At 41.5% G+C, this 9,535-nt stretch overlaps 1 protein-coding gene across 1 annotated transcript; it reads right to left on the reverse strand.

The window, feature by feature from the left end:
* Nucleotides 1–4,547: 4,547 nt before the first annotated feature.
* Nucleotides 4,548–7,341, reverse strand: LOC147854541 (uncharacterized). The gene has a single exon (XM_087331636.1). The coding sequence runs from the start codon at nt 7,283–7,285 to the stop codon at nt 4,739–4,741; it is 2,547 nt and encodes an 848-aa protein (XP_087187762.1). The 5' UTR covers nt 7,286–7,341; the 3' UTR covers nt 4,548–4,738.
* Nucleotides 7,342–9,535: the final 2,194 nt, after the last annotated feature.

Genomic DNA, 9,535 nt, shown 5'->3' on the forward strand with positions numbered 1-9,535 from the left:
ATGTGTCGTCGTAGTAGCCATACTCGATCGCCAATGTTAAAACTGGATGGAAGCCAACGACAATCTGCGTAAACCTTGTGTGTTTGTCGAGTGTGTTTTAGATGAATAGATAAATTTGCTTGTATCTTGCGTAACTGCTCCAAACGATCCTCTTGGGTAACTCTGGAGTTTCAAATACACACCACCGGGGGTGACAACCCGTATAAGCATAAAATGGTGTAACCTTTGTCGATGAGTGGACAAAGTTATTATACACAAATTCGGCGAAGTGGAGAATATTTGCCCAGTCATCTTGATGATAGCTTAGGAAACACTGCGGATACTGCTCCAGCGTTTGATTAGTTCGTTCTGCTTGGCCATCTGTTTGCCGGTGGTAGCTGGAGGAGAGGTTACAAGTGACCTTAAGCATTTTAAAGATGTGCTTCCAGAACTTCAAGATGAACTGGGGTCCACGGTCATTGATGATATTATCGAGAAGGCCATGATGCCGACATACTTCACGCATGACAATTTCGGCAGTTTCCTCACTAGAGATTTCCTTTGTACATGGCAGGAAATGGGTCATCTTCATATATCGATCTACTACTGTTAAGATCGCACCGAATCCCTTAGAGATCGGAAGATCTGTGATGAAATCGAGAGCAATGGATTGCCATGGCTTGCTTGGAATTGGTAATGGTTCTAATAAACCATATGGATGATGCCTTGGCATTTTTGCTCTGCAACATATATTACAAGTCCGAAGAAAATCTTCGACAAATTGGCGCATATGGGGCCACTAGAGTGATCGTTGTACTAAGTCTAATGTTTAGGGTTTAGGGTTTAGGGTTTAGTTGTATATGTGTCATGACAGTTTTGGACTACTTGAAGGCGACAAGTACCACTAAGAACATACAAGAGTTTCCTAAAGAATAGTAAACCATCATGACATTCGAATTGTCGATAGTCTGTACCTGGTTGTTGCGACTGTGAAGAAGATGCTCAAGAGGGATCAATTTGTGCTAGAATGGCTTGGGCGAAAGCATTTGTCTTCAAGTCCTCACGTATGGTATTTTGATAACGTGGGAATCCAAGGGCATATCGAAGACCTGTGTTGCTTGCAGTCGTGTCGGTCCCAAGATTACTTGCTTTTGGTTATCGAAAGTTGGCTCGCCGGGACACGGGGCTAGATACGAGCGTCATGGTAATGCATCTGCCTTCCCTTGTTGCTTCCCCGGACAATATGTAATTTTGAAGTCGAAACGAGTGAGGAATTGGGCCCACCGAGCTTGACGTCGATTTAACACACGAGCATTCTGAAAGTAGGCAAGGTTTTTCTGATCACTAAATATGGTGACTCAAAGAGACCCCTCTAGAAAATGCCTCCATTGCGTAAAAGAGTCCACTATTGCTAATAGCTCCTTATCATGAATTTCATAGTTGATTTCCGCGGCGTCAAACTTGCGTGAGTGGAAAGCCACGGGATGTAGCTTTTCATCATTGCCTTGTTGCGATAGAATGCTACCCAAGGCGAAATCTGACGTGTCTCCTTCAATGATGAATAGTTTTTCTGGATCAACATGAGCTAAAATAGGAGCCGATGTTAATGCCTTCTTAAGACTCTCAAAAGCCATGTCTGCTTCTTTAGACCAAATGAACGATTATCCATTCCTGGTAAGTTGAGTGACAGGCAGAACAAGCTTTGAGTAATCCTGGATGAACTTGCGGTAAAAATTGGCAAAGCCGAAAAAGCATTGCACATCTCGCAATGAACGTGGAGTCTGCCACTCTACCACCGTTTTGACCTTAGCTAGATCCATGGAGATGACTTCTGAGGAAATGACATAACCCAGAAATTCTACCTGGTTGCACCTGAAACTACATTTTTCCAGCTTTGCATAAAGACCATGTTCTCGAAGTCCTTTTAGTACTAATAGTACATGAGAATCGTGCTCTTCTTGGGTCTTCGAATAAACCAGTAGATCATCCAAGAGATCTCGGAATATATCATTTGCCATGTGTTGGAAGACTGTTGGCACATTAGTGAGGCCAAATGGCATGACCGTATATACTCGAAGTGCCCATATTTGGTGCGAAACGCGGTCTCAGTACTAATCTTGACAATCATCAATGGTCTCTCTAATTGCGTTCACATGAAAGATGGTAGTCCTGGAGCCCAAACCATTGATGCATACATGAGGGAGGGAGTCACTAATGAGTCAAAGAGCCACCCTTTAGTCCGTGGCTCTTGAAAGTATGCTTGATGGCATTGTCTCTCAATGAGTGAGACGGATGCATGTCCTCTCGTAAGTCTATCTTGAGCGGGCACTGAAAGTGATTCCAAGATAGACATATGATCCAACCACCTCAAATGGGCTATGGGAGATAGTTAGGTGACACTTAGCTCCAACTCGAGGCGATGTGTGGAAGATAAGGACTTTAGTTTTCCTTAGTTTCACTACCAATCCTCGTTGTGCGCAAAAGTCATCTACGGCATTAAGGTGCCATTGTAGGTCAGATTTAGAGAGCAAAACTATGTCGTCTGCATAGAGCAAGATATGAACCTGCATATCCCCAAGGACTATTCCATTGCCTCGAGCAATAAAATCTATGATCTCATCAATGTAGATCCCAAAAAGAGTCGGAGATAGGGGGCAACCTTGTTTTACACCAACAGTGCTAGTGAAACAATTGGGTAGGCCACATGGGCATCGAACACACCCGGACACTCTTGATTTTTATACTCTTGACTCAAGTGAAATATTTCTGTTGCTTCGTGGTTTTCCCTAGTTTTAGGGTTTCCACGTAAATCATGTGTATTCTTATTTGTGTTTGTGTATCAAATTGTTTATAGGGAAAAGTACCAAGATACCCCTGGAAGTTTGTCTATTTACCAGAATGCCCCTGGAAGTTCCAAATTTACCAAACTACCCCTATGTCCAAAAAAATACACTTTATAAAGTAATTATACACCCAAATCTACAAGCCCTATTAAACAGAATACCCTTAAACCTAAACTTATTTACCATAATGCCACTATATATCTATTTTGACCAATTTATACCACTTTTATTTTTCAAAATACATCATAAATCAAACTAAATTATCAAAATTAAATTATTTATCAAAAATTTCAATTGAAAGGTTACCACAAAATCCAATTCTATGAATTTACACCGAGTTATACTGGCGTAATCCCATAAAACCAAAATTTGTGATTGAAGTGACCAAAATTAAATCTTAAAACCAAAACATTTGATCGCACACCAAATTTTACCATTGGGATGCCATTTTGAAGCCAAATTCCATGAATTTGCGGATTCACAAACAATTTCGACAACATGTAATTATTACATTTCGATAATTAATTTTGGTTTGCGAGTGTAAAATCATGAAATTTGGTTTAACATGGCCTTTTAATAACAAAGTGTTATGTGAGATTTCGTTTAAAATGACATTTTGGTAACAAAGTTTTTCGTGAGATTTGGTTTAACATTTTGGCTGCGATTTGTTTGTGAATTCGCAAATTCATGGAATTTGGCTTCAAAATGGCATCCCAATGGTAAAATTTGGTGTGCGATCAAATGTTTTGGTTTTAAGATTTAATTTTGGTCACTTCAATCACAAATTTTGGTTTTATGGGATTAAGCCAGTATAACTCGGTGTAAATTCTTAGAATTGGATTTTATGGTGAGCGTTCAATTGAAATTTTTGATATATAATTTAGTTTGATTTATGATGTATTTTGAAAAATAAAAGTGGTATAAATTGGTCAAAATAGGTATATAGTGGCATTATGGTAAATAAGTTTAGGTTTAAGGGTATTCTAGTAAATAGGTCTTGTAAATTTGAGTGTATAATTACTTTATAAAGTGTATTTTTTTGGACATAGGGGTAGTTTGGTAAATGTGAAACTTCCAAGGGCATTACGGTAAATAGACGAACTTCCAGGGGTATCCTGGTACTTTTCCCTTGTTTATATTGGTTTATCTTTGATTCTAAGGATATCATCAAACATTATTCTTTGTTTAATGTACAACAAATATTGTCGATAAAGTGGTCATACCGTAACTCCCTACTTGCATTTCTGACAACGGCGTTGGAGAGAAAAGTGGGGGTTAAACTCTTTAGGGAGATTTCCAACATTTCAAAGTTATATTATATTGTGGGCTGTGGCATACATACAAGTTTGAAGTATGTATAAAGTTTTACCAACTTTCCCTTGTGCGTCTGCGTGTGTCAATGAACAAGTTGTTGACTCTTCCGTGGATGACGGTAAGTTTCCCTCCATACATGGATGGGTTTTTATAACTTTATGCTTTCTACCTTTGCGGGGTTGATTTTCTTCGAGAATTAGTCTGAACTCTCTTTATCGAGTCAAGAAGATAACCGTCCATTAGAAGTCGCCTAATCCTGATGAATCTATGACTTCAACCATTTTCGTTCACTTTCAATGGAGCATGCCAGATGTGCGTTATCGCTTGTTGCATATTACATATTACAGATACATACATAGCTATTTAATTAATTATCTCTTCTTTATTTGAGAATACATACTACATCCGCAGTTCAGAGGAATAGGTTGTCTTTTTCTGTACAGAATGTAATAACTGATTACAAATGAATCATATAAATGGTAATGGGGTAGGGTTCATTGTTCCCCGCCCCCCTAGTTTCTCTTTTTTGGTTTTTGAGGGCTTTAGAAACGATCCAAATGCTATGTATGCGCATGTTTGCTTTGAAGCATTTCCGTCCTTCTTCATTTTTGAAGAAGAGGTTTGTGGTCGTAGGTATGATGATGATGAAGAGGAGGAGGAGGATGTTGTGGGGGTCTCCTGAGTGGGGCTAGCACGGGGCAGAGACCTTCCATCGTGGAAGCCACATCTGCCATGGTGGGTCTAGCGTTAGGGCTCCCATCCACGCACACTATTGCTAGCTTCAGGGCTTTGTCGATGTACTCTGGCCAGAGGCATGACTTGAGAATGGCTTGATCTATGACGTCGCGACCCCTCTGGGATGTATGCATCCCAATTGCCCAATCTCTCAAATACGTCGCCTTTTCCCTCACGTACCACACTGCTTTTGCACCTGTGATGAGCTCCAACAGCACCACCCCATAACTATAAACATCCGATTTCTCGGTGTACTTGTTGTTGGCAACAGCCTCTGGTGCGGTGTATCCGGGCGTTTCCACCACCACTCCCACATTACCACCAGGCCTCCCCGACACCATTTGAATGAGCCCAAAGTCGCACACTTTTGGAAGGAAATCTTCTTGAAGCAAGATGTTGGTAGACTTGAGGTCTCCATGGATAACTTTTCGGCTGTGTAGGTAAGCCATGCCTTGGGCTACACCCAAGGCTATTCTATGCCTTGTAGACCAATCAGGAAGACTTAGTAACAACGTTGTTGATGATGATCCCTCATTATTATTATTATTATTATTATTATTATTGGGAAGATGGTGGAGGTGGTAATAGAGGGTACCCCTGGGAACGTAGTCATAGAAGACTGCCTTCTCCACTGGGTTTGAATAGAAGCCCCGGATGCACAGCAGGTTCTTGTGCTTGAGAAGGGCAAGCGTATCCAGCTGTTTCTCGAACAAGGAAGTCATGATGGTGGAAGAAGCTTTGAAGACCTTGATAGCCATGTAAGAAGAAGAAGAAGAAGAAGAAGAAGATGATGATGATGAAGTCCTCATCGTCTGCATCATGCCTTCTGCTGCATCATCATCTCTACCTGATTTAGAGTTACTAATACTAATACTACTACTACTATTATTGAGGGTGTGTACGACGACTGAACGATAGACAGTGGAGAACCTCCCTTTGCCGAGCACATGGGCGGTGTCAAAATAGCCTGCATTCGCGACTATCTCCTCGTAGCTATATTTGTTGAAGCTCTGCCGAAAGACTCGGAACCTTGATTGTTTCCGCGTCTCTTGGATGTCCGTGCTAAACCAGTTGAGGTGGTCAGCACCACCAACCTGCTGCTGCACATTAACTGACTTCTCTTCTTCAACATGGCGTCGCCGCCTGGACATGGTGACAAACACAACCAAGAACAGAAGGAGGACGGCCCCGCAGATGCTTCCAGCTACACTGCCCACAATCAATTGCTTCTGTTTGGTGCGGCTGCTCTTGCTCGACTGCTGCTGCGGCTGCGAAGAAGAAGAAGAAGAAGAAGAAGAAGAAGGATCATCATCATGGATGTCATACTTCCCAGCTTGTGGCGGTGGCGGTGGCGGGAAACCACATAGAGCATTATTAGATAGAGGGGCCCCACATAAATCAGGATTGCCTTCAAATGATGAGGCATTGAACAAGGCAAAGCTGCTGGGTATTTGCCCACTCAACTGGTTGAAGGAGACATTGAATTTTCCAGCCTGCAACTTGGGGGTACCCAGTGACGATGGCAATGGGCCGGTCAGGGAGTTATTCTCAACCGTGAATGATCTGAGCCACCTTAGGCTCCCCATACTGTCCGGCAAATTTCCAGAAAGTTGGTTATGTCCGGCATAAAACCATCTAAGAGAAATACTAGCGCCGATCCCATCCGGAATATTCCCGCTTATATTGTTGAATTCGATCGCAAAGTACTGCAACCTTGTCATGTTTCCGCCCAAAAGCCCAGATGGGATTTGGCCCGTCAGTTGGTTTTGCTCCAATCTCAGGTTCTCTATGTTTGTTGCCTGACTCAAGAGAACAGGGATCTCCCCGCCTAATTGATTTTTATAGAGAGACACATTCTGAAGTTGGGTGAAATTGGTCCAGATCTTAGGGAGAGGTCCTGAGAGTTTATTTCTGGACAAATCCAATGCTTTCAAATATTTAAGGTGGGTGATTTCGGTTGGGATCTGGCCAACCAGATTGTTATTGGAGAGATCAAGCCATTCAAGGTATGCCAGGTCTTTAATGGATGGGCTGATGGTTTGACCTCCAGGGATTGCTGTGTCCTTCAAAAGGCCTGGCAGGGAGATCTGGATGACATGGTCAGACGATGAAGCAGCATCATCATGTTTACAGGTGACGCCTGCCCACCTGTCACGGCAGGGGTTGGGCGAACCGGATGAGCTCCAACTTGAAAGGCCATTTGGGTTATTCAACCCTGCCTTCAACTGCAGAAGTGCCTCCACCTCCACAGCTCCTTGCCCACTCACCCACCTCTCGGGTGGTAATAGGAGGAGATGGGCTATTATAATTATATTAATTACAAATGCAATGAAACACAACTTACTGGACCTACTCTTCTTCATGACAATATACACAACTGGAGGAAGAAGAAGGGTTACAGCACCCATCATCATAATGTTAAATTTAATTTATTTGTTGATAAGCCTCCCGATTGAACCCAGAAAACAAAAGCTCAACTGAATTATTGCCAATGTTTCTGATGATTATAATCGTGTCGATGGCTTACAATTAATAAATGAGTACCAGCTAGTCGCCGCTACAGAGAAATTAAACAAGCATCTGAGCCCTGGGGTATGTGTGTGTGTGTGTGTTGTACTAATTCATGAAATCACACACACACACACCAAGTATTATTGTTGTCTTAGCCACAGAGAGAGAGAGAGGGAACGCGCTGATTGGCGTCGACTTCGTTGGGTAACCAGACGCGTCAATCGCAAGCAAGAAGTGACGTATTGTTAGATATGCTCTTAACTACTATTACTATTACTTGTTGAACATTTCGCCCCCAAAGAACTTGTTCGGTTTGGTGGCCCCCTCTCATATTTGTATTTGTCGGTATCTACACTCAATATCCTAAAAACAATGGTCGCGGGTTGACACACAGACAGACAGACAGAGAGAGAGAGAGAGAGAGAGTCTGTGTTGTGTGTATGAACTAATGAATGATGGATGGACTTTGAAAATTTCCTCTCTCTCTCTCTCTCTCTCTGTCTCTCTATTCCGAATGTGTTCATTTGCCAATCCGGCTCTTTCTCTGCTTTTCCACACATGCATCCTCTCTTTTCTTTTGGATAAATCCCCTCTTTCTTTCTCTCTCTCATTTGTGTTGTTGAGAACGCAGAGATATTATTTTCATAATGAAAAAATCAATTACCATGTCAAATAAAATTATAATTAATATAAACAAAGAGGGTGTGTGTGTGTGGATAGGGATAGGACAAACCAAACCACGACTTTTTCATCTCTCAAATCTTATAAAACAATCCTTCTTGGATAACAAAGACCATCATCCATCCATTGTCTAAACTTGGTAAGAGGAACAACTAACCTTATAGAGTCTAGGATCAAGTATACTCCAATTATGTATATATACAATAATACACATGGCATGCATCCCCTAACGCATGCTAAACTTCAAACCTCTATGGTGCTTGTGAAGAACAAATTTTTGTTGTTTGCTGTGGAAACCACTTTTCACCCTTAGAAAATTAGACTAAGGTTGTCTAAATGAGTGCTTAAAAGAAAAAGGTCTTATTATTAAAAAGCAAGTCTTGTTGCAAACCGCAAGGTGAGCGATGATAATTAAACATTCAAAGAAGAAGATGGTTTTGTAGTTTGGTACTTTGCTAGCACACTAAGGAACAATGGAAAATGACAATGTTGAATTTTGTAGATGGGTTAGCCATTTATTATAACAACCTATTATACATAATCAAACCTTGAATTGTATTCTCAAGCTTGTTCTTTAGTTCACTTCCTCAATTGTCTCTATATTGTTAAGTGTCTGCCATGAGGGGCACAAGTTATGGAGACATTGACACCAACAACATACATAGAGCTAAAGAAACACTAGGAAAAGGGGAATATAGTAAATGTTCCAAGAAAGCTTATAGCCAAAGAGCCCGCTCTATTTTGAAAGGAGCAAACCAAATTGTAATACGGTGTCGCAATGTCATGGAGGAATCCGACCGCTATGAGAAAAACTCGTTGATCGCGTGGGAACAAGGCAAGGATGTGCACATTGGCACATCAAATGGTCCTTGTATGAAACAAATGTAGATAATGAGAATATTAATAAGTACAAGACAATACTACTTTAATAGGTACTTTTATGATCCAACGAAAAGACAGGAATTATAGTGTCTAAGGGCACAAAATTGAGGGAGAATCTCCGACAAAAGCAGTTGTCATAACTCGTGATGTAACGGTTCCTCCTTGAGATATAATAGGGGCAGAAGCAGACTAAAAAGGGGATAAGTCGTTTCGGAGGGGAAGGTGTTGCCGGATTGGGAAGCGAAGTGTTGTAAGTTTTCTACTCTATGCATTCGTTTAGGTAGCCTAGTGAGGCCTCTGCTCTCGTAGAAAGGCCGTGTGCTCCCAACCAAAGGCTCACTAGTTCATGTTTGTCTGTCGAGCTCGAAGCTCTGTTAATCGGCCGGAGGATATCTCTTGTATTCTCCCTTTGTCTTAAATTGATTTTTGAGTTTTGTTGTGTCTGAGGTGCTTTCTAATGTTCTCTCTTTTGTGTTAATAGTTTACTCCCTCCCTGTCTTTGTAACCGGAGAGTTACCATCTTTCCCCCCTCAGTTCTATGCTTACCTACTTGAGCCTGAGAGCCCGTGTGCTCATCTTCTAGGATTTGG

This window comes from Azolla caroliniana, unplaced genomic scaffold (genome assembly GCF_043228905.1).
Source record: "Azolla caroliniana isolate FFs.n. ecotype wild unplaced genomic scaffold, voAzoCaro1.0.p SCAF_15, whole genome shotgun sequence".
NCBI classification, from domain to species: Eukaryota; Viridiplantae; Streptophyta; class Polypodiopsida; order Salviniales; family Salviniaceae; genus Azolla; species Azolla caroliniana.